This window comes from Phalacrocorax aristotelis, chromosome 6 (genome assembly GCF_949628215.1).
Source record: "Phalacrocorax aristotelis chromosome 6, bGulAri2.1, whole genome shotgun sequence".
Lineage (NCBI taxonomy): Eukaryota > Metazoa > Chordata > Aves > Suliformes > Phalacrocoracidae > Phalacrocorax > Phalacrocorax aristotelis.
Window position 1 is genome coordinate 35,126,924 of NC_134281.1, and position 25,572 is coordinate 35,152,495.

The 25,572-nt window shown below is 43.2% G+C and overlaps 1 protein-coding gene across 4 annotated transcripts in view; it reads left to right on the plus strand.

Moving 5' to 3' along the window:
- TEDC1 (tubulin epsilon and delta complex 1) overlaps positions 1 to 21,581 on the plus strand; it is a 78,123-nt gene extending 56,542 nt beyond the window's left edge. For 2 of the 4 annotated variants that reach the window (XM_075097158.1, XM_075097159.1), the window contains exon 7: positions 20,343 to 21,568. In XM_075097158.1, coding sequence (XP_074953259.1) covers positions 20,343 to 20,699 — 357 coding nt within the window. In that variant the 3' untranslated portion in view covers positions 20,700 to 21,568. Of the gene's footprint in view, positions 1 to 20,342 lie in introns of all 4 variants that reach the window. The other 2 variants (XM_075097156.1, XM_075097157.1) reach the window with 2 other exon arrangements.
- The last annotated feature ends 3,991 nt before the right edge of the window (positions 21,582 to 25,572 follow it).

The following is a 25,572-nucleotide window of genomic DNA, read 5'->3' on the forward strand; positions in this document are numbered from 1 at the left end:
TGTATGAAGTTTAACAAGGCCAAGTGCTGGGTCCTGTGCTTGGGTCACACCTATCCCATGCAACACTGCAGGCATGGGGAAGAGTGGCTGGAAAGCTACTGGTGGAGAAGGACCTGGGGGTGTTGGTTGACAGCTGACTGAACATGAGCCAGCAGTGTGCCCAGGTGGCCAAGACAGCCAACAGCATCCTGGCTTGTATCAGGAACAGTGTGGCCAGCAGGAGTAGGGAAGTGACTGCGCCCCTGTCCTTGGCACTGGTGAGGCCGCATGTCGAATGCTGTGTTCAGTTTTGGGCCCCTCAGTACAAGACAAACATTGAGGTGCTGGAGCATGTCCAAAGAAGGGCAATGAAGCTGGTGAAGGGTCTGGAGAACAAGTCTTATGAGGAGCGGCTGAGGGAGCTGGGGTTGTTTAGCCTGGAGAAGAGGAGGCTGAGGGGAGACCTTACTGATCTTTACAACTACCTGTAGTGAGGTGGGTGTTGGTATCTTCTCCCAAGTTACTAGAGATAGGATGAGAAGAGATGGTCCCAAGCTGCTTCAGGGGAGGTTTAGATTGGGTGATAGGAGACATTTCTTTACTGAAATAGTGGTCAGGCATTGGAACGGGCTGCCCAGAGAGGTGGTGGTGTCACCATCCCTGGACGGGTTCAAAAAAACATGTATTCGTGGCACTTTGGTACATGGTTTAGGAGGCATGGTGGCGTTGGGTTGATGGTTAGACTTGATGATCTTAGAGGTCTTTTCCAACCTTAATGATTCTATGATTTGCTAACCTTCAACTGGGACTTCCCTGCTTGTTAGGGAACTGCTGATAAATGATGGAAAGCAGCTTGGTGAGCACTTCCGCCAGCACCCTGAGTACCCTTTGGTGGATCCCATCTTGCCCCATAGACCTGTGTGTGTTTAAGTGGTGTAGCAGGTTGTTAACCATTTCCTCTTGGATTATGGGGTCTCCATTCTCATCCCCATCCCTGTCTTCCAGGTCAGGGGGCTGGGTACCTGGACAACTACTGGTCTTACTGTTAAAGGCTGAGGCAAAGAAGGCATTAAGTACCTCAGCCTTTTCTTCATCGTTTGTCACAATGTTTCCCCCTACATTAATAATGGGTGGAGATTCTGCTTAGCACTCCTTTTGCTGCTAATGTATTTATAGGAACACTTTTATTGTCTTTTATGGCAGTAGCCAGATTACGTTCTAGTGGAGCTGTGGCTGTTCTGATTTTTCTTCCAGCATTAATTTCATGACATCCTTGTCTGCCTGAGTTGCTTGCCCCTTCTTCCAAAGGTCATAAACTCTCATTTTTTCCTGCTTTTTTGTTAAATATTATATATAATAATCACATTGGAATTTTTAATGCTTAAATTTGGAAATGAAGTCCAAAAAGATTAACCAATGAATTCTTCATTGTAGTTTGAAATATTCAAATTGGATTTGAATGATGGTTGGTCAACTTCCAGTGTTTCTGAGATTCAGTGAATGTCATACGAGTTTATGACTGTGGGAAACAAATGGAGTGCATCTTAGTGTGTTGTTAAAAGGATGGTTTATCACAAGTGTCTCCTCTTCTACATGCCATGGAACAGAATTGTTTTGTAATGCTACAGGACAGCATTTTTTTGGAATGCTGGGGGTCAGATGACTCTCCATCAATCTTCTTTATCTCAACCCTTCCTCTGAAGAGTGTGGGTGCTTATGTGATGCTTTCTGCCTGTAGTCTGTCTTCCCCCCACCCCAGTCAGGATGGTTGCTGAATGCAGGCTCCTCTACCAATTGTGGGTTTATGCCCCCTTCGGTCTTTTCCCTGGAGAAATAAGCTTATCAAATCTTTCCTTATTTTTTTTTTTTTTTAAGTCAAACAAAGAGAAGATATAGCGGTAGCTAAAGTGGTCATTATCTCTAACTTTGTATCTTGCAATACTGAGATATCTGGAAATTATCTTGGCTCTCACATGCATGTCTGGCTGAGGGACAGTACAGTTTATTATAGCTTTTGCGCCCACCACCTTGTACTTCACGAAAAATGTGATAATCCACAGAGTAATTATGTCTGTTGTTACCAGTAGGCCTGATGTCTGTGCCAGGCAACTGAGTAGAAACTGTTCTGAAGAAAAGAATTGAGGGCATATGATGAAACGTGATATACTGGGGAAGAGCCAACACAGTTTCTGCAGAGAGGAATCATGAATCTAAAATCTTTTGGAGCTCTTTGAAGGGACCAGTGAGTGTGTAGGCAAGGGAGGTTGAACTGACGTCGTTTAATTGCATTTACAAATGGCATTTGATAAAGTCCCTGAAAAGATTCTCAGCAGAAACAAACTGCCCACGTGGATGTCTTTTTCCTCTTACCCTTAAGCAAACCGCAGAGCAGGAAGCGGAGAGGAGGTGGCTGTGATCGGTTTGTGGAGGTGGTCACCAGTGGAGCAGCATGGGCCTGTGCTGCTCGGTGTGTATGTAAGTGCTCTGGGAAAGGAGGTGGATAGTGAGGTGCCCAGGTTGAGATGAGACTAAATCCCTGAGGGCACATGTGATGGACAACAGCAAAGGGTTGTTGAGGGCCCTTGAACTGAGCAGTGAAGTGGTAAAATGTCAGCTAAAATTGGATGGAGGTAAATCTAACAAAATGCATCTGAAGGGAGGATCACAATTCTGCGTGTGGGTTTTTTTTCTGTCATGTAAATAAGATCTTAGGGTTATAATAATAGTTCTGTGGCAACGTCATGGTCAAAAATAGCAAACTGAACCCTAAGAATTCTTAGGAAAGCAGAAGAAAGCAAAACTTAAAATATTCCTGGAATGCTGTGTGTAGTTCTGGTCCCAGTCCTAACTCTAAAAACTGATGTGGTTGAGCTGAAAAGGGCGGGGGGGAGGGGGAAGCGAGGATGACCCAAGTTGTGAACATGTTTCTCTGCAAGGGAAATTTACTGAGGTTAGGGCTCCTTGCACTAGGAGAGGAGAGAATGAAGAGGGGTATTACAGTGGTGCAGGGGGAAACATTTTTTTTACTGTACTCCTGATGCTCCTTGGTTCTCACGATGGGTGAACCTAGAGGGAATTACTGGACAAATCAGTGAAGGAACAAAATAATTGTTCAGGAAGAAATATGGACAGTATTCTCTGGTCATGTAAATCCTTCAGTCACAAACTATTGGATTTTAGGAAGTTGTATCTTCCAGTGGGGCTTTGTTATGTATTTGTCTAGTCCTAGACTTATTCCCTAGCTGTTTGATATTTAAGACTATTGGCACAGTGCTGGGTTAGATGGAGCTTTGACATAACAAGGTTGCTCCTTCTTTACGTCCAGTTTTGGGCATCACAGTTCAGGAGAGAAATTGGGGAGAGTCCAGAAGAGAAAAATTAAATTCATCATAAGTCTGGAATGTAAGGTCTTTGAAGGTCTTTATGTTGAAAATGGAAAAGGCTAAGGTTAGGTATTTGATTCTTTGAATAGGAAGAAGTTTTCTATGGAGGAAAGATTTTTATTTTTAGCTTTTTCCCCATGTCTTCAGTGAATGGGACAAGAATGTGTGTAAATGGCAACCCAGAGATTCTAATTAGATACTAAGGAAAAAAATTCCTAATGCCCAGGGCAGAGAAATGTTGAAGTAGGCTGTCTGGTGAGCTGCGAAGTCTCTTGGGAGTCTTCATTTCTCTCAACTGCTTGGACCCTGCACAAACCAGGTTATGCAAATACCCGTGAGGGGTAGCTGAAGAAGAGTTGGACCCACTCTAAGGCTGTGGATTGGGTTTGACAAGCTGTTGAAGTCTCTTTCACTTATGCAAGCCTGTGACAGATTGATTGATTTATGCTGGACTACATAGAGGTGTTTCAGGTGTGTTAGTCATTGCTATGCCACGATGTCTGGTTTGCACCACTAAACACAACTGCTTATTTATTCAGGATGTGTTTTCAGGGCCAGTGCATCTGTTTGTTGCAATTTTGATCATTTGCACACTGTGATTCCGGTAGTTAAAGCTATCAGTCTTAAATCTTATAAAATTAGGGAACTTATTTTCTTTTTTTTATTTTTTTTTTCTTTCTTTGTTTCCTTATTTTTTCTTTTGTTTGCTTCTGTCTGCCCCCAGCTCTTTCTTTGGTTATGTGCTTGGAATGACCCTGAAACCATTTCCCCTTTCAGGGACATTCACTAGAAGACATCTGTGTTGCCATGGGATTTCGGTGATTTGTGAATCCCTGATTAATATGACATTTTAACTGATATCCATCGCTAGGCAGCACTATGTTCAGTATCTTGGAGGAGAAAGGTATATAACAGAGGTCTGATCTGAATATGGGGCTTTCTTACTGTTAGCTTTGTTCTTTTCCGTGCAGTACTGGGCAAATAATCCTCATTTCTTTGGTGACATTTTGGGGATTTGTAAATGATCAAAAAGTTGAGTGAAATGGTTAAGCTTTAAAAATGTTTCTCCTCTTAGAAGCAAACTTAACTGTAAAAGGTGAAATCTCCTAATTCCAGAAGCAAACACTTTGCGAGGGGGGATTTGATTTCAGTCTGTGTTAAACATTTGGCATCCACAAGCTGGAATGCAGAGTATTTGACTCCAAATGGTGATCATTTCAGTTTTCAACACATAAATGCTCACACCATACTGAGCGTTTGTTGAAACTTGGGATATTGTATCTTGGGATCCTCTGTGTTCACTAGCGTGTAAAAGCAAGCCAGACTCCTTTGACACAGTGATATGATGGGATGGAGCTTGCTCATGCATATGCCTCTGAAGCACAGCCCAGAAAAACTTAAGTCATTAATCTGAGCTTGAACATGCTCCCTCCCCACTAGAGTCCTCCCCGGGAATAGTGGTGGCTGTGCTTGCATGCTTGGCTCACATTGTGCCGGAGTACCCAGAGTTGAGACTTAAGAGGTTTTAATCCCTGGCCCATATCAGACTTCCTTAATGACAGTAGAAGACACACTGAAACCTGCATTTTCTCTTTGTTTCTGTATTTTTCCCCTGATCGGTCACCCCCCTTTCAATTCAGTAACCCCTAACCTTCCCAACCTGTTGAACCTGCAGCCTTGATGGGGATGGGAGGATGCAGGGCTGTCCACTTTGGAAGAGACACTCCTTGGATTCATAGTGTGTTGGGGTGGGGGTGTATGGGAATGGGATGATGCTTTGTTTTCTCTTGCTGGGGAGAGGGGGAGGTGCAAGGATTGTCAGCGGTGGTGGCAGGAATGACCTGGGACACCCCATCAAGTGGGGATGGTGGAGGCTGAAATGCAGAGAGGCTTTCGTGCCATCCCAGGAGTCCTGTGATTCACTCAAACTTTTTGCCACCACCAGTTCATCACAGCACACTGCTGGAGACCTTGTAGATTCTAACAAAAGGAAAAATTGTTTCTAAGGACCTTACATTTATAAAAGACTGAATGGATTTTGATGTGCTTTGATTTAAGGCTTCACTATTTGAAGCAGGGAAGCAGCTCCAGAGGCTGATGCTGAAACATAATCCTGCATCCTTCTAGTTTTGCTTGGGGTTTTTTTTTGTTTTTCTTGCTGAGATTGAGTTGAATTTTATCTACTCAAACAAGTGCACATCCAGTTTTTCTGTAAGCCTTGTAATGAATTGGAGGGGGGGGATGAGGAGCTGTGGGTACCCTAGTAGCCACTGGCAGTGCTTGGTAGCTGTGCTGTGTGTGCAGTTAACATACATGAAAATAAAGGCATGTGCAGTGTATGTATGTGGATGGGGGAAACAAAGTCTCATTATTTTCTCCACCCTGTGAACAGCAAGGGGTGACAGTGGGGATTGGGCTGGCTCCTGGTATGCTGCAGTCCTTCCTCCCCCAGTGTGGGGCCAGCTTGTGTTTCTGCTGCCTTAAACCTGGGACTTGTGGCAAAGGGACAGCTGAGCTTTTGCTGGAGAACTCTCTGAAGGTTGTCAAAAGCTTTTTTTTTTTTGTTAAAGCAGACTGTTCACGTTGCATCTTTGCTATTTCTGCTGTTTATTCTAGTTCTCTGGGCTTTGCTAACATGAAGATGTTAGTGTAGTGAGTAGTTAATTATCCAGGCTGTCTGGGGTGCAGAAAGTGGAGGAGTGGTCGGGGATGGCTCAGTGTTGTGTATTTCTTCAGTCAGCACATTCCCTTCCCTGCCCCTTCCCCGGTCCCAGAGCGTTGCTATGTTCCACTTTGTATTTGCAAACCTCCATCTGGAGCACTGAGCAGCTGTCAGCAGAGCTTTTCAAGCAAAAAGGAATTGAAGAACTACCAGGGCCACAAGAGCAGCTTTTAGAAATGTATGGTTAGCTGGGCCTAGATGCCTGGGTAGGGGGGGAGGAAACCCAGAAAGATCAACAGAAACATCCATCATAGGGGCAATGGAGGACACGGACAAGAGGATGGCAAGGATGGACACAGCTAATGGCTTTTATGTGTAGTTCTTAATTAGTTAAATGTAGGATTAAATTTGCTGCTGCTGGAATTGCCCTGGTATTGGCAGATTTAGGTTATTAGAAAGCATGGACCTGCTGTAAACAGTAGGAAGTAAGATGCTAATGTTTGTATTCACTTTTTGCTCATGTATTTTTCTTGCATTGGTTTATTTGTCGCTCATCAATATTCCTAGCAGGAGATCTGAGGCTGCTTACTTCTGGGAAGTGCCCATGGAGACTGTGGTGGAGATCCAAGTGATCGTTCTTGGAGGGCAGTGTGCTCTGCCGTGTGTTGGAAGGAGGAAAGAAGCCGTCTCTGTACATCAGTTCTCTTAACAGCAGGATCTAACATTTGTGTTAGACCTAAAGCCCCTAATTAGCCTGGTTTAAGGCTGGCACGCATGTGGAAAATTACTGCCGATAAGCAGAGCTGGGAGATTCTTGGAAGAATCTTGCTCACTTCTGAGAAATCTGTGCAGATTGGTCAGACTCGAACAGTCAATGTTAAGCTTGCAGCATACAGAGAGATGAAAAAGATAAGTATTTCTTCTCCATTTGCAGATACAACTTGCTGTGCAGATCGCTGAATGAGTACTGAACTGTGTGAGAGAGGTTCTATGTACCAGTTGCTAAATCAGCAAACTGATTTCAAACACACACAAAAACTGTAACTGAAAATAAATTACCCAGCCTGACATTTTTCATGGGTCTTACATATTCTAAAAGACTCCAGCTCCTCAGGGAAGAGAGAAACATGAAAAACTTGAGTGCTGTCTCCTGTTTTGTGTGCAGAACTCTGGGGTTTGAAGTAAGCGTGGGTGAAAGTTTTTCTTGCTTCCCAGAAGATGGTGTTTTCCCTTCCTTTACTGAAATGCAGAATGTTTGCTCTGGTGACAGGATCAGTTAAAGTATAATCAATAACCAGTGTTAATATTTTACTCACATTATTTGCCAAGATGTTGGATACCGACCAAGGCAATGAAACATGTAGTAAATGCAGCTGAAGAATTATACTCCAATAAATTTTAGATGAGCTTTATTTAACAATAAACTGTAAAAAAAAACCCCATTCCAATGAGAGAACATGTTTTGTAGCCACTGTAAATGTTTTAGTGCGTTTTTAAGAAATAAGTGTAGTACTTATGTTCTCACAGTTTAAGCACAATAAAACATGAACAAAGACTAGGAATGGCTGTAGGGCTCAGAAGGCAAGGTATATAAGATCACAGGGCCCAGCACCACCTTTATCTTCTGAATGTGAAAAGCCTGGAGGATGATGGGTGGGATTTGAGGTACCTGTGACCACAAGGTTGCTGGATTTCAAGACTGTTTTGCAAGTGGTGAGTCACTGCAACAAATGTCCTCCACAAGGGCAATATCTTGGGGACGTAGCTAATTTTGGCTGACAGGCTGTATTAAACACCATGGCCAGTGGCTGTATTTTAGAGCAGCTCTAACTGAAACACTATTAGTGTGTTTTACCGAACCTTTCAGAGTGGGTTTTGGGGACAGTAACTTCCAGGAGGTATCTGGCTTGCTTTACAGCTCCGGGCAGGCTGTCGGGATGGGTTCCTCCTCTGCCAGCAAGAGTTACAAGCATTGCGTACTTTGCAGTACTGCTTGGTTTTTAGGTGAGTTAATAGAGGTGCTTTCGGAAGGACTGTTTGCATTGATGCATTCAAAGCTTAACCTTAACTTTCCTCTTTTTTTAAAACCTTGGCCTTGTTCTCAGTTGTCTGCCCTGAAATCGAGAGTACTTGATCGTAAGAGAAAAATGTATCCAACTCATTTCTGTGTCTTTGTCCCTTGCGCTTGTGGAAGAGCTGACATAAAAGTAAACCTGATTGTCACATCTCTTCTACTGAGCCAGAAACTCATCTAAATAAAGCTTTAGTACACTTCTGAGCTCAGAACTCACTACTTTTAACTCTTCATCTTATCAGCTCCCTCAAAACCGTAAGAGCTGTTCGATTTTTCCCTTGGCAGGTTAGCTGTAGGATTCAGCCTTTGACTGCTGCAAAAGTCATGATGGCCATTCAAGCAGCTTCACGTGCACCTACAGCTGCTACTCACCATCAAAACTGTGAGCTAATAAGAGAAACTGCATTTTCAGAGTAATGGCTTAAGAAAATGTGTGCTTTTTCACTGAAACTCTGAAAATGTTTTATGTAGACAAATCTCCTCCTGGGAGTTAAAGTTCATTTGCCCCATGCCATAGTTGTGGATAGGCTGGGTTGCTAGAGTGACCTTTGCTGCTCTGGATATGCACTGCTTCTGCCATCCCCAAATGCAAAGAAAATAGCTGTGGGGCTGGGTGCTGGTGGAGGTTGTGCAGCGGTCATGCAGAGTTCCTGGAGGGGACAAGGGAGTATTTTCTAACTGAAAACCAAACCAGTTTGGGGGTTAAGAAACTCCCTAAAAGTCATGGGGTTTGATTTTTATTTTTGGTGTGTGTGTGTCCACTTTTTTTTGTGTGTGTGGTTTGCTTTGTTTTGTGTGTTGTGGTTTTTTTTTTAAAATTTCGCTTGTAATTTTTGCATAAGAAAAACCCTTTTCTGAAAATTTGCATGACTAGGTGGTAACACTTTCACCTATGTGTTTTATGAGTGGTTTGTATAAACATTCCTTTTTTTTTTTTTTGCTGTGTGTACAGGGACTACAATGCTTGAATTTGTTTCACATCCTGTTCTCCCAAAGCAGGATAATATAGAGAAGTACAAGTCATGAGGAGCACTCTTTTTCTAAAGTGGCTACTTTCATGTTGCACAGTGATAAAGTTCTGCTTAAAACAAAGTGGGGCCCTCCAAGTCACTTAGATCTGAGATGATATCTCGTATCATCAGTGTTTGTCTCTGCTGCCCAAGATAAAAGTTTGGAAGAACAAATTGAAAAATAAGTGAGCAATTTATTATACAAAACAATACTTGTCAGTTGCCTTCTTTTGTAATTTGTAGTTGTCAGGGTCTTTTTCAAAGTAGCACTGCAGCCTTTTTGCCAGTGTCTAAATTACTTAGACTGACGTACTCTGGTTTTCATATCATATATTTTCAGTATGTGCCTATTACTACATTAATTTGTGTCATCTTCTAATTGAATTCAAGGCTTTTGAAAAGTCTAGAGATAAAACTGTAGTTAAAAAGAAATGCATTATAAAAGGCTGGGCTGTTAGAATGGAATTTTATTACTGTAAAATGCTGAAGGTTTATAATTTGGAGGAGGATATAGGTGTTTATCTCTTATTCCCTATAGTGTGCATTCAGAATTGTGCGGCATATGGGACTTTCTCAAGGCTGAACTGTGTTTCCTCATAGTTGATGGCAAAATATGCAAGTTTGATGCTCCTGCCTGGAGCTGGCCCACCTTCCTGAGAGCAGCGGGACCATAGCAGGTGGCAGGCTTGCATATTTTCTTGAGACGTAGATAAAGAGGTTTAGATGAGCTCCTGGCCCCAGAGCACAGTGATCCTGGCCATCTTGTTGATGCTTCATGGCTCCTCTTTTTGTGCTGGCATTGTTGGCATCCTCTTTAGCTGACCAGAGGTGATGCAGAAATTGCTAATTTCTTTGAAGACCATTTATTATTTTCAGATTTGTCGCTGGCTGGTTCTGCCTGCAGAGTTGCTGCAATAGAATAATCACATTTTTGACTCCCATCTTTTTTTTTTTTTTATTCTTTTGAGTTCAGTTGTTCTACTCAAAAGCTAACTGCTGGAAAAGCAAATTGCTCATGCCAAAAACTCAGGAACAGAAAGTTCAGAAAATATCCGTACAACAGGAAACTTTTTTGTTGCTTTGTGGAAGAGGGATGCATCTCATGAGGCTTTCAGCATAGCTGCCTTCATTCTGGGCTGTTTGCCTCAGGTGTGTCCTTTAGCAATCCAACCCAAGGCTGTCCTTGAGGCAGCTGCCTCTTTGTGCATCTCTTCAGGGATAGGATCCAGTGCAGCTCGGTCGCAGGAGGGGAGCTGGGTGAAGCCCTTACTGTGTAATAGATATTTGTAGGCTCAGCAAACAGGCAGTGCTTTTATGAGTTACGTGCTTTTGTGTTTCATATTGATATTTGGAAGTATACTTTGCATTTTTGAGGGAAAGACCCTGAAAAATCTTAATGTTCTTTTCCTGTTTTCTTAATCCTATATCCTTTTCCTTTATCTTAAGCTAAACTGACTTTTTGGACTCCTATCAATGTGGTATTTAGAGACATGAGTCTAAGTACAGACCCATTTGATTATCTTAAAACTAAAAAAGAAAAAGGGGGTGGCAAAAAAAAAACCCAACACAAAACCCAGAACAAACCAAACAAACCCACCAAAAATTTAAAAATTGTATCCATTCAGACAAGATCAGGTCACTTGTCTTTATTAAATTATCTCGTTTAAATGATTCAATTAACTTCTAACTTTCCATTACTGTGCTTCCTCACCATCTAAAAGCTTTCTGTTGGACAACAGCATGGATGAGGTTCTGAGGGCTTATGAAATGCTTTGCAGCATTCAATATATAATAAAAGGAAGCACAGAGCAGCAGTGCCCTGCCAGACCGAGGTGGCTGTTCTGGTCAAGTGCAGCTATGTGCGTTTCTGGTATTAAAACCCGGTTTTTAGTTTCTCCTCAGAGGACTCCTCCCCCGGTTAAAAGACGGCCTTCTATTTCTAGATAAAATAGGTATGTTGCCTCTCTGTGGCTTCCCTGTCAATTTGTTTTGAAATGACTATAGGTGTGCCTGGGAGCTAGCATTTGAATAGTGAATGTCTTGCTTAAAATGCATAAGATGGAGATGCATACATTCCTCTCTAATTGCAGGAAATTGCAAATCCGGGCAAAATTTGGAATGCAGCTGTTTGTATAATTACATCTTCTGTCAGTTGCTATAGCTCAGCTTTACAACCCTTCTAGAATATCTTCATAGTTTATGGTACAAATAATGCCCCATTAATATTACTTTGGGATCACCCCATTCGTTTAGTCACCACCAGTTCCCAAGGCCGAAGATTTTCCTCTTCCTGAACTAATAACGAGTATTAGAAATTAGTAATTATATGAAAGTGAAATTTTTCTTTAGCTGTTACAATTACTGTTAAGCTAAAAGAAATTATTTGTTTCTCTTACTGTTGCAGGCATTTGAGTTTAGTAAGAAATACCCATGTGTGTACCTCAAACCAGTTTGATCTGCCTACAGCATCAGGTTTTGGATGTGTGCAAACCTTTCCATTTCATGGCCTGATGAAATAGAAGGTAATGGTAATGGGTCATGGAAAAGTTGTTAGGCTATTGGCAACTAAGTGTTGCTATCTGCTGCTGGTCATTAAATGATGGATAAGATATAGATCACAATTCAGAGCTCAATGAAATGTGTTGGCCCCACTTATACCACCATCACAGTTGAAAATGGTTGAAAGGTTATAAAGGATTAAGGGAGGGTTAATAAAGGAATTATTTGGTCTTTCTGAGAGGTGAGAAACGTGTAATTTAACCAAGGCAAAGTTATAGCTGGATCGTGTTCTTCAAGTTCTTAGAAGTGGTGTTTTGATGGTATAAGACTTTAGCTGAAAGATGGTATGAGAAGACCCAGTAGCTGAGGTGGAACTCACTTAAAAGGAGCATATTTTTAACCATAAATGTATTTCACTGCTGAGATAGTGCAGGGATAGTGCAGTTTCTTGGTCGGCTGGAACCTGTGTTTAAAAAAACAATACATGTTTCTAGAAGAGGCCTTGTAGCTTACCAAAAATGTAGTAGAACATTGTAGAAATTACTGGGTGAGATACTGTAGCCTGTGCTTTGTAGTAGGTTAGATTGATCAAACAGTTTGTTATGACTTTAAATCCATAAATGCATAAGCATTGGTATTAAATGGGCTATTTCAGAAGAACATCAAGTCTCTGTGTACAGTCAAGGATCTCACAAGAAGAAAGAAACCTCATTTAGGCAGGACAGTGTGGGAAGTGTTCAGCTATTAAAATAGAAAATTATGGTTTCCAGCGTTTTTAACTGGTTACTCTTCAGTGTGTAGAAATTGCTGCAGAAAATTAAAAACCTTGAAAGCTTACAGCAAAGAAGCTTGATTCAATGAGACAAGTTTTATAGAGCTGCAGTACTAACTCTATGACTTTCTTAGAGGTTTGAAATTACATTTGGGCAAGTTACTATAAGACATGAATTTGAAATTAGAGTAAGTTTTTTTTAATAGTAAAACACCTGCATACTCGGTGTTGTGTTGTTTCCAGAACGGCTGATTGCAGATGTTGCTTTTGCTTTAACTCATGGGTTTCGTTTTTGTTTTTTATAAGTAGCAAATGCCTTTAGATGTTTTTCTGAAAGTTGGGGGTTGAATTTTCTTGGAAATCACTGTTCAGCAGATAGTTGACCTTTATAGCCTCTGCAGGGTCCTGTTCCCCGCCCCCCCCCCCCCCCCATAATTTTTCCCAGAAGTACGAGCTATAGGATTTGATTTTTCCATCACTTATGCATTCACAGCATCCCTTGAAATGGTGCCTTCCTCTGCTTCTCTGAGGCTGAATGGGTCACTGTCTACAGCTAAGGAAAGAAGGCATTTGTCATACACTTAATCACTGTTCAAAAAAAAAAATAAACCAAAACAGAACCCCAAACCAACCAAACAAAACATTTTTGTGGAAAGAAACTGGCCTCCTAGCCAAATTATTCTTTGTTTATTGTTAAACAAGTGTAAAGCCCTCACCCTACTGCTCTGTGAAAAAGGTTTTATTTTTATGCCTTCGGGGACACACAAGCACACAAAACACTTGGGTTATTCATAACTGTTCTGTTCTTTACAGTGACAAACATGGAGAGCAACTGTGTTGGCTTGTTCAGTTCTTGCTATTTCTAATGTTGTTTGAGACAAACTCTGCTTGGGCATCTTCTTTCACAGACAGACAGACCATGGTGCATGTTTTCCAGTGCTGCTCTGTGCGCAGCAAGGGGCGCAATGTGTATTGTATAGCCAGGAAATTCTTGTATAGGAGCACAAAGAGGTTGAGGGTGGGACTTGTGGGATCCTTGTAACTATTTCTATTGTATTCTACTTTTATTTAATACTTACAGATCTTTATGTTTATAGTGGACTCTGCTCTTCCCCTTTTTGTTATTGATACTTTTGCTTATTATTTCCTTTTGCTTGCTTTCCTTTTGTACTCTGTGCTGTTTTTTTCAGTGCTGACAAGGAGGGCTTAAAAGTAGTCTGCACATCCTTCTCTGTCCCGTTTTCTGTATCCCAGATAGACTGTCAGCTGGGTTTGCAGTTCTGCAAGATTTTTCTTGGGAGGTGGGAGGGGGTGGTGGTGGAATAAACACTAGATATGAACTGTAAGACAGCAAAAGGTATAAATAATGATCATTTATAAAGTGTTATTCAGGCTTGTACTGATTAAAGACAAGTGTTTGCAAGGTTCAGCACATGGATTGATCTGGATTCCAGTCTGGAAACTGAAAACTCCTAAAACCAGCCTGTTTCAAGCTCTCAGGATTTTTGCACAGCATCGGTGCCGACAGTCTCTGAATGATGCCGCTATCTCCGTGCTTATGCCACTTTCAGTTTTACTTACAGATCTTTAATTGATGCTTGTCTGTTGAATTAGAGTCTGCTCAGTATACATGGAAACTGAGAGCTCTGGGCAGCTCCTCTAACCTGGGGAATGCCTCTCAGTGCCTGTCCTTGGGATATTCTGATGTGCTGGGGAGCCGTTCAGAGCCAGGCAGGTGAGTGCACCACCTGGCCTGACAGGTCTTTTCTATTTATGCTATCTGACCCTTCATTAATCATATACTTCCAAGTGTGTAATATTTCACTTCACCCTATTCAACTCCCCAGGTACAGGGGGCTATCTTAAGACATGATAGGTTTAAAATAAAGCTTAGAAATGAGCTTCCTTTAGGAATAATAAATTCTGCAAGTCAAATGCTGTTTGGTGTTTTCAGAGAAATTAGATGAGTTTATGAAAGGTGTTGGGTGATTATGCCCTGATAGCAAAGGCAGTATGACTTGGTGGCTTGGATATTGCATCTGTTCATATTTCCTAATTTCCTTTCACTCCCCAACACAAAAAGACAAGATCTGAGATTTTTGTTTGTTCCTTGTGATTCAGAGCACAAAGGAGCAGGTTGCACTGTGTTTCCAGCAAAGACAGGCATCGTGGTTTGTAGTATCTCTGCAGAATGGCATGAATAATTTGTATTTCATGCTGTATGCATATGGGGTCTTGTCTCTATTCATAAGAGAAATACAAGAGAGAATGAGTGGACAGATAGGACTGGAGGAAGAAAATGTGCCATTTCTAGGCTTGCGCAGTTGTTTTTCTGAACAATACCGTTATTACAGCCATTTCTGCAAAACTCCTAAAATAATTTTAAGAGATTGTGATTTAAAAATAATGACATGATTCTGGTCTTTTTCATCCACTTCAAAAGGAGCTCCAACAATTTGGTTCACTGCTCTTTCCTCAAAGCTGGCAACAATGCGATCACAAAATGGAAATGCTCCTATGCCTCCCCCCGCTCTCTTCATCGAAATAAGTGTTTGGACCTTTCATTGCTGCTGTGTTTTAAATTTCATCTCTAGCTAGTGGCTTCATTCAAGTACGTAACTGAGAGGCAGGGTGTTCATTTGCTTTCTGAGGCTTTCAGGTTGCCGCATGAAGTTTTAACAAGCTGAAATGTTGACTTCCAGCATTTGGAAGATTGTCACTTTTGTTAGGTCATTACTGGAAATTATTTAAATAGCATGATGTGGTTACCTAGATCTCTTAGCATCTCTTTGGGTTGCCTTGCATGTTGGTAACATTCTCTCCAAGTAAGTTCACATCCAGATTGCTGATTAGCAGGAAAAAAAAACTATTTTCTGCATAATTTTTACTGCACTTTTCATTAGTGAGCTGTTAGAACTGAGACTGATCAGCCTCTCGGATGTTTCTGAGCCATGTGGAATGAGACACGAAGTTCTGGGAAGCTCGTTACCAGCAAGGTGCTGGCGAATGTGAGGGAGCTGAGGAAGCCACAGCAGTAATTGTGAAGAGCTGGAAGGTCTCCTCTTTGAGGAGAGATCAAATGAGCTAAATGTGTAGGTCATCTAAGCAGTTGACAGAAGATGATCTCCACAAGATGGGCAACTGAATGACTGAGACTCTCCATGTGACAAATTAGCTCATGTCCAGAGGAGGTGAATTTGGGTATTGCTGTTCTGGCCTCAAAACAGTGGAACATGCCAAGAAACAAGAAAGCAGCTTATTAGAAATGTGTGGCACATTACCTTTTCCATGATTTGCCTGCTGAGCTCATCTCTGTAAAGTTTATTCAAAGTCAGGAGATTCACAGGACTGAAAATAGCTGAGATAGCTGTCTGGATGAAAAGGACCTGAGGTTAGAAGAAATTTCAGAGAAGGTAGGGGTGAGGAAGTGCTGGGGAAGTTAATAATGTGTGTAGGTGTTTGCAGGCTTGAGGTCTCTTCTCTACATCAGTGCATAAGTTAATCCACCATGGTGGGGACTGAGCCAAGCTGCCTGCTCAGCCTCTTTTTTGGATGTGCCTCACCTCACTGCTCCTTTCCAACTCTGGGCTGGGCCCACCTTTTTTTGTTTTCACTTGGCCATTTTCCTCGATCAGACTTCAGCCTGAACGTTTTGGGAAGTGCAGCATCAGTCATGGTGCTGTGCCTGGGGAGATGGGAAATCCTTTCCACGCTAGATGGATGTCCTGCCTGGCTTAATTCCACCACATCAGGAATTAGGCTTCCATCAGCCCATCCTCGGGCTGATGTTGGCAAGATCTGTTTTATTCTAGGGTGTATTCCTTTGCGTATTCCTGTGTATGAATCTGCCAGCAGTGTCCATGAATACTGCAACCCTTTGCACTGTGCCGGGTTTGGGAAGGGCAGCACAGGCCATCTGTCGCTTCAGTCCCTTTCACTCTGTGTCATCTAAGACGCAATACTCATATCTGCAACTATACTAGCTTGTTGGCTGCTTCTTAGAACATGAAAATTGTTATAGTTTTCCCTTTAGCTTTTAATTTTTAATACATTTTGAAAACCTATGGTTCCTTTTTGGAAGACTTAAGTTCTTTTAAAGGAACCCATCTAGGAGCACTCGGGGCAGTTTGGCCACTGCCCTGTCCCAAACAGTAGTTGGTGGCATAGTGAGGCGAAGAGCTAGAAGGAATCCAGCCAGGAGTACTTGCCTCAGTGGACACTCGGGGCATCTGTCCATCTGCAGCCCTCACAGGGCTGATGAGGGCACTTGCATACCGTGGGAGGTTCCTGCTATAGCTTGTCATGGTCTTGGGAGTGCGAAACCTGGTAGGGTACATTGACCCTGCAGTGCGCAGAGGGACAGCGCGCTTCCATGGGCTCAGTTACAGTGTCTGTGAGTGACTGCCCTGTTCTGTCCTGAACAGCTAACCAGATCAGCACTCACTGCAGAGCGGGATATGTCAGTTTGAAGATGCTGATTCCTCATCAGCTGATTCCCTCTACGTTTGGCCTGGCTTTTCTCAAAATGCACTAGGTCCCTTTGGGATGAGGTTGGTTCTGTAGAAGTGGAAATGATTATTATCATGTTGTTGTATTTATTCAGAGAGGATGTGCAGCCGTTGTCAGACAGCACTACTTGCCTAATTGGGAATTCAACTTCCAGCTGGTAGATTGAGACTGAAAGGCAGAGCTGTGGGATCGAGACGGGCAGGCACAAAATGCTGAGGCTCGTAATCTTTTACAATATGTTTGTTTAATACAAAGTGGTCTGCTGAGATTGTTTTGCAGTGTAGAGTAATCATTGTGTGCTGACTAATGGGAGACAGCAAGCTGTTAAAGAGCATCAATTAACCATACAGGAGGAGGTTATTGAGTGTTTTCACAAGTGTTCAGGATGAGAAGAGTAAAGAATGTTACTTGAAGGTAACCCCCAGAGAGTTTTTAGTTACTGAAGTTTACAAGCCGCAACAAGAGTATTTGTGGCTGTACATGTGGTTGCAGGGCTTACCAGGGAGAACAGTGCAAAAAAACTCGAGCTAGCTCTCCAACTCCAGATTGTGCTGATACGAAATAAATACTGCTTTGCTAAACAACTTATTTTATTTCATATTCATTATTTTGAAAATTTCCCGTTAAATTTAGCTAATGTTGTCCCAGGAAGTATTGGTCCTCTCTACAGAAGACAACATGCGCAGTGCCCTTCTGATACTTGGATGTCAGAATTTGTTATACTTCTGCTTCCCTGACTGCCAAACTGTAAAGCTGTTGTCCTTGCCCTTACAGCTGCTCTTGCTGCAGTGTAGTAATTCCTATTCCTGCTGTTGCAATGAGTTAGAACTCAGTGCACTTACTGCTGAGAGGAGCGTGCTCTTCCGTCATGTGCCTTGCACAATGGATAATAAAATTCTCCAATTTTGGCCGGTGGAGAGTATGAAAACCTACGTTTCATTAGGAATCCTTTTATACAGCACTGCTGATATTCTGCCTGAAGTTAATGCAAAAAAAACCACAAACATTTTGTGGGATCTGTTTGCTGAGTGATTTTGTTCTTTGTAAATAACAGGAAAATTTTCCCATCCTGGATTCCAGTGTTAACTCCACTTTGTGCAAACATTGTTTTCCATTTATTCTTTGGCAGTGGGGAGACCAGAAAACATTGAATTAATTTTTTCAGTTTTGTTTCTTCTAAAGTGATGGTAGAGAATTGGACCTCAGATATTCTTTTAGCTAACAGCAAGAAATGCCCTGGGATTCCTTGGGGATTATGATAAAGGGGGACCTTTGGTTCTTGGACAAGGGCAAAGACAGACTCCTTGCAGCTTCAACTCTCTATTTAAGTGCCTTAAAGGAGACCTCTGTTGATTAACGGATGATTCTGCATTGACAAAGCCTTTAAAGTGTTAGGAAAAATTCAGAGAAATTTACACTGAATTTCTTAATCTTTTTTGAGGAGGGGTGGGGGGTAGAATAACACATGAGAACTATGGAGAGGATTAATTACTTGGCTGCAAAACTCATGAAGATATTCTGATGAAAGATGTGGAATGAGTGAAGCCCTGGTGAAGTTGGTGTCAGTGGGAATTTTAACTGTGACTGTGGCCCTCATGCCTGCGGTGTTCCACACCGTAAGAGAACGTGGTCTGATCTCCTGTATGTCATAAGCATCTGAATTTGTTTCAGTAGTGAAACCCTCCCTTCTGGGCTATGGAAGAAACCCTTTTGTCGGCAGACATGGCAGCTGGTTTGACCCTGAGCAGTTGTAGCTTGGCAATGGCAAAGGTGGAGCGGCTTTGCTACCTTAGGACTCTTGTCCTTGCAGCTGGTGGTGCTTTGATCTCTGACCAATCTCTGGTGCATCAGAGAGATGCCAAAATATCCCTCACTTTACAGGGAACTTGTGAAAGCCCTAATATGTGAGATGCCAATATCTTAATGCAGATATGCAGATTTAAAACCCCAAGTTGCTGCTCGGCTTCGCCCATGGCCAGGGAAGGGAGAGGTTGCAGAGCAGCAATTCTTCCAGCTGGAAGGGGGTATCTTTAGCACTGAGCTTGACCTGAGCTGAGCTTTGGCTAAAGGATTCATCCCTGGAGCAGCAATGAAGCATTTCATGGTTCATTTTCCTCACAGTAGGAAACAATGTCTTATTCTGAAGCTGAATATCTAGCTCAAATTTTCATCTATTTGATCTTCTTATGGCTTTGTCAGCAAAGTCTGGTCTCTCACAACTTTCTCTTCCACTTTCTTTTAGAATATAAAACAAATTATACATCTGTCTCCATGAATGGAATAGTTTGAGCTCTTGAAGTTTCATACTATAAGGCTTGTTTCTGGGCTGTGAGTCATTGGGTGACTTGTCTTTGAATCCCACTGTTTCCCTGTGGTTTTTGTTTTTTTTTTTAAGCATGGACTCCAGAATTGCTCACAAGTTCCAGGAGAGCTCTGGGACTTGTGCAGGTTGCAGAGGCAGCATCGCTTTTCTGCAGATGAAACTTTGCTGCATTTTGGTTGAGCTGATTTGGCAGCTTGTTGCTGTAGCAGAAACAGAAAATGCCATTGGACCAAGAACCATTTCCCTGAAGGCCTTAGTTCAGGTACCTCTTATGGATGTTTCCCCACTGGCAGCAACACTTTGAGATGAGTCACTGAATTCATGTTTAATCCACTAGTAAAATTGGCAAGGCAGTTACCATCCTGCATGTTCTTCACATCAAATTGTTAGAGTACATTAAATCATATGTTTTTGAGAAATCCCAGTATATACAATTGTTTTTATCATCCAGACTGTGGTTCTGTCACAAGGAAAGCTTTGTTTTATTGGGCCGATCTTCAGTGAAATTGTGGTCCCTGGTATTCATTTTGGTCTTAGCCTCACTATTTTGTCTCTGCTCCATTATTTTCCTTTTACTATTTGTTGCCCCATAATGAGAATTGAGAATTAAGGAATTTCTAGCTTACAGTTGTCATCCCTCCATTTTAGCATCGACAAGTACAGAAAGCATTTGCAAACTCAATTGATACTGTTATCCATCCATGAGGCAATTAATCTGTTATGACAATGTAGTGGTTTAAAGCGCAGCGGTGATGAAGGTCACTGTGCTGGGTCTCCCTTTTTGCTCCGTGTGTTCTGCTCTGAAGTCAAACCGCCCACTCCTCGGTGAGAAGGAAGTGTGCAGAGCCCTTGTGTATTAGTCATCAGTGGAGGGGCTGGTAGGCTGTGAAGCTGCAAACAAATTACTACAGGCAGCTTTTTGGTCACGGAGGCTGCTACCTGATAGAAAGCATGTGTTAGCATAATTCAGTTTTCTCAGCCACCACTTAGGTTTATACTCACAGTTGGCTCTCTTCTCTTTGGTACAGCCTAGTCCAAACATATTTTATGTTGTTTCCTGGTGAGAGGATTTTTTTCACAGAAATCTACCATACTCTTCTTCCCCCCCCCCCCCTTTTTTTCTCTCTACAGGTGAAAACAAGAGAGGAACTACAGAAGGAGTGGTTCTCTGCCATTGCTAGAAAGGCACAGGAAAGTGTTGAACTAAAACTGCTAGATCTTGCACACCTTTGTGCTCCAGAAAAAAAAAAAAAGCATGGTTCATGCAGACTGGTGTTCAGAAGCAAACACCCTGCCAGCAAAACGGGCTCAGGTAGGTCTATATCCAAGGAGTCTGTTTCAGCTGTCAGTGCTACAGAGGTGATCAGAGAACTGCAGATGAGAGAGGCCAGCCTGGAGAAAGAGCTGAAGCAGCTGCAGGAAGAGTGTAGGCAGAGGCTGGGTGAAATTGCAGAAGGGTTGGATGGAGTGATTTGTATCTCCCCTTGAAGAGAGAAAGCTGGCCTGCGAAGAGCAAAGGAAGAGACTGACTTGATCAGAACACATTGAGCAGTTCAGCTTGGGGGAGTGCAAGGTGAGGAACCAAATGTAATTTCTAACTTTTAAGCCTGGGAATCATAACTTGTTACTGCTTTGTGACTTGCACTGGGGCCATAACCTTGGTGGTTCTCTCTGCAGCCCCTTTATTGCTGGCCTTGCCAATTAAGTTCTGCGGCAGGCCTTGGTGGGAGTGTGTGTAAATCTTCCTTTTATCTTTTGGATTTCTAGTTCTTCTGCCAAGCACTCAGCTCTTTTACAGTGCTCAGCTGCTAGGCATGGCATACTTTGAGGCTGTGCATTGAAGCACTAATTGCATTCAGTATTTTCCAGCAAATGGAAGAGTTCATTAGTCAGAAAAATACAGGTATTGGAGAACATGTAAAGTACCAAGGCTTAGAGAGAGTGGAAATGCTCAAGAAAGTGTGCTGTTTTAATTCAGCTGGTTTGCATGTTTGTGGCAGCTATAATGCCGTCACCATAAGGAAAAACAAATGCCTAATAATAAATAAAGGAGCACACTGATTTCATTTACTGGTGTGATGCCCTTGAAATAATTGGGTTCTCAAAGAGAACAAACTAGAAATCCATTCCACTGACTTGTGAGTCACAATGAGATAACTTATGGATCTTCTATAGGATATTTCTGTAAAATAGAAATATGACCCTAACTTCCAAGCTTGCAGAGTCTCCAAGCTCTGTCTCTGGAGGCTTCTTCCCCTGAAACATGCAAATGTTTTTCTCTTGGCATTCATTTCCTACCCTTTTCTGTTTTGCTTTCACCAAGGAATATTTTTGTATTCTAGTTGTACACTTTCAGGAATAAATAAATTAAAAAAAAAAGTTTGCTTTTCATTTGTGAATTGCTATGAGCAATGGGCTTTCCTCAATCTGGATTTCTCTCTACTACCCCAGCTCGGTGCTGTTGCTGCTCTTGGCTTACACAGCAGTGAAACACGAGGAACCTTTAAGGACCTCTTTCCAGGCATCAGTATGACTGCTGCTCTGCAGGGAAACCATGTGCAGGTGGGAGTGGGTGGACAAAGCTCAGGTGTCCTGGTTGCTGCTGCACCAAGTAAACTTCACATGCTTCCAGACCCTCTGCTCATCTGCACCACCTGTATCGGTTCTCATGCAGTTTTTGCAGAAGTGAGTGGCAATGCAAACGTGAGTGGAGAGCCGCACAGGGAGGGCTGCTTTGCCCTGGTTTCACCCTGTTGAACGTGGCATTGCTAGTAAGCCAGGAGTATGCCAGCTCAGTTTAATATGGGGCAAGTTTCAGACAGCCTTTCCTCTGTGTGGACACGGTGGCCTCTGCAAGGACCAAGCTTGAGGAGGGCTGGTGGGAAGTGCAGTTCTCAGCCAGGGACCTCAACTCCAGTCAGCCCTATACAGATGGGACAGCCCCTGGGAGCGGGGTGTTCATGTGTGTTGACCAAGGCTGTCAGTCACAACCAGTGTGCGTGCTGTCAGCTGGCACGGAGGGTGACAAGCATAGTCCTGGAGAAGAAAACCCCAGTGGGCTAGCGAGATCCACCTCTGGGGCAAGCAGCCTCAGGCTGCTGCTCCTGGAAGAATAGCCCCAGCCTTAAAAAGCCAATCCACATTGCTGTGCTTTTCAAACCATCTCAGTAAGTGCAGGGTACCAAGCACTCAACTCTTTCAAGCTGGTATAACCTGGGGACAGTGTTGGCTCCAGGGCTGCTGAAATTTAATGCACAAGAGGACCTATTCAGACATGGATTTCACAGAAAATTATTCATGAATGGGAAACATATTCATATATTCTAGAGCTCACAAGAGTGGCAGCACCAGTCTATCTCTGAGCATTTTAGGTCCTCTTTTAGCTTGTATACAATGGAATTTTCATACAGCATGCATTTAGGTTTAAAACATTGCCCTCAAAAGATCCTTTGTTCTCCTGGGATTTTCAGCAGAGAAGAGCGGGCAAATATTCTTGAGCGTGGCAAGAGCACTCAGATTCAAGTGCAGGTCTAGCTCATGCCTTGCTGTGGCTTATTAGAGTTGGCTTAATGCTGAATGCCATGACAAATTATGCTGCTGTCCACTTAAACTGGCAGTAGTCACTCGTGGGATGACTTATTTGCTAGTATCAAATATTTGTCACCACACAGCACTTAGTGCAGTGCTCTCAGTGTTCATCCAAGGATCCTGTTTCGGCAGAGACCACAACTGGCAGCGCCTTTCCCCTGCTTGACACTGAGGAATAATTTTTCTCTCTGGTGAAATGTAAAAGTGATGGCCCTCAATGTGTCTGTGTATATGTATGTGTGTGTGCGTGAAGTATAAAAGTGTTTACAGTGAATTACAGACAGCTGCATTTACCGCACAGCTTAAATCACTGTACTGAGGTGGCTGTACTATGAATGGGAAGCTGTCAGGAGAGCCAGCGGGTTGGAGCTGGAGCTGCTTGTCCTGGCGTGTACGTAAAGAGAGGCAGGCTACGGCTGAAAACAGCCTCAAAGAAGATCGCCTTTGCTGCCGTGGTGCTGTGCTGGCATTGTGCACTTCAGACACCTTGTATGAAGACCCAGGCAAGTGTAGTTTGTATTTCCTGGCACCAATTTCCCACTGCCTTTTGTTTCGGGCACCAATTAGCAGTTTAAACCAAAGCAGATATTCTGCAGCCCCCACTGAAGGTGAGCAGGGTGTTTTGAGCCGGCAGTGTTTTTAAAACCAATACCTCATCTCGGCACCAGCAGAGAAAGCACAATGCAGGAGGTACTTTAAGGGCTTGAAGCTCTCACACACCAAATTTTGGAGGGTGGTTTTCCTGTGAAGGCTGCCTTTTAAAAATCACAGCACCTCCACGGGAGTTGGATACCAGGGGACTGAGCTGTGGTCATGCCTCAGTGACTGGTCACAGCTTTTGCTTTTGAGGCATGCCGATGCATCTGAAATACAGATGCTTTCTGGTCCTTGTGAGCTTGGCAAGACATCAGCTGTCTCTCTAGTACTGCTGGGAGATGCTTTATGATGAATGCCACTCAAAAGCTTGAGAAAATTACCTCTGGATTAACACCAGCTGCAGTGAGGGAAGGAAAGTGAACTGAGTGACTGCAGTCACACTTAATGGGATATAACCTAGGAGCAAATAGATGTTTGTCACCTCATACCATTACTGTGGCATTTGAAGTGTTTTCATTTCCTTGTTTAGGCTGACTTCTCTCACCCACCATCATAGCCCAGTGGTTTTAAAGGCTGCAGTGATCTTCTTGGTCACTGGGCTTGGCCCTGCGTCAGCAGTCAAAGATGTTGTAGAAGGGAGAATGGCCGCTCCAGGAGACATTTGGCAACCAGCAACCAAGTGACTGGTTGGTCTCTGGCAGATGCTGCAACAGGCAGAAGATGACTCAAGCAGTACCTTTCATCCATGGGCACAAGCATGCTTGGTAAATGTTAAGTATTACTTCACAGAAATTGGAGAGTAGTGTAAACAACCCACTACAGACTGAAACGCAAAGATACGAGCTGTGAAGTGGTTTTTCTTTTGCAATATCACCACGCTGGTTGTACGTTTCCTCGTGAAAGCAGGAATCTGCCCTAAAATTGTTGATGTATTTGAATAGAGAAGGGTGGTTATTGCCTGGAGAAACTGGGAGAGAATGAGTTTTACCTTGCGTGCAATGGGTTGCTAAACTCAAGGGGTGGGGGAAGGCTGGTGGTGATGCTGTACTAACACCTGGAATGGGCAGCAGGGTTTGTTTTGTTTTTAGAGAGGCTACAACAGCAGTTCTCCCTGTTGGTGCATCCTAAAGGGAGTTAGTTTGGTTTGGGTTCAGATCCATTGTTTCTAAGTGATCTCTGGAAAATGGGCACATGGGAGGTGATGGCCCATGCTGGAAAAGCAGGAAACCCAGGTTCAATCAGCACCTGCCAGAGATGCTGGTTGTGGGGTACACCTGACAAGGGTCAGGCAGTAAAGAGCTGTTCCACACATTTGCCTGGTGATGGCTTACAGCAAAGCCTGCCTGTAAGAAGCCCCCATAGCAGCTAACCCTCCTTGTGGGGCTGGGAGTGCATGGCCTTTTGCTTCATGCTCTGGTAATTCTTCGCTGAAGACAGGCTGAGTTACTGGTGCAGTGTTTAAGCCACACTCTCTGGTGATGGATTGCTTCCAAGCATATCCTTAAGAGAAGCTTTTACAGGACTTCTGTGTGTGTAGTTTCTGGTAGGCCAGCGGGGAGGTATTCATAGAAGAGCACAGTTTAACCCATTTCTCTGATGTAACCGGTGCTTGATTTCCAAACATCTTGCAAGGAAAATGGAATTGGCCATAAACACTTAATTGGCTGATAACTCTGGCTCGCACTGTGTAGCTAGAAATATTCCTCCCCAAATAACTGAGCATCAATCAGCTTGCAGTCAAAACAGGAGGTTTACTTTGCAAAAGGCAAGTGAGGCATCTGCAGTCACTGCTCCTGACAACATTGCGCCTGCTGGTAAATAAGGGCTGCAACCTATGTTTAAAAATAAGAGCTGCTGGGAGGAGTGATTTCCAGCATAGAGTGTTTTGGGTTCCCTGCAGGATTCCTCCACCAGCTCCTGCAGGAGGATGAGCTGGTAGCAGTTGGTGTGAGCATGTGTGTGTGGCAGCGTGGTGCACACTTAGTGGGAGTTAACACATGCCTGATGATCGCGCTCCCGCTCCTCTGCCCCTCAGCCACTTGCAGCGAGAACCTCGGCTCTTTCATCCTCACCCTTCGCCTCCTGGAGCCAACAGCTTGTGTGAAGCAGTCTGCCGGTACCTGCTGCTCCTAGACTGACAGTCCAGGTCCTTGCCACCAGTGTCCTGTAGCCTCCA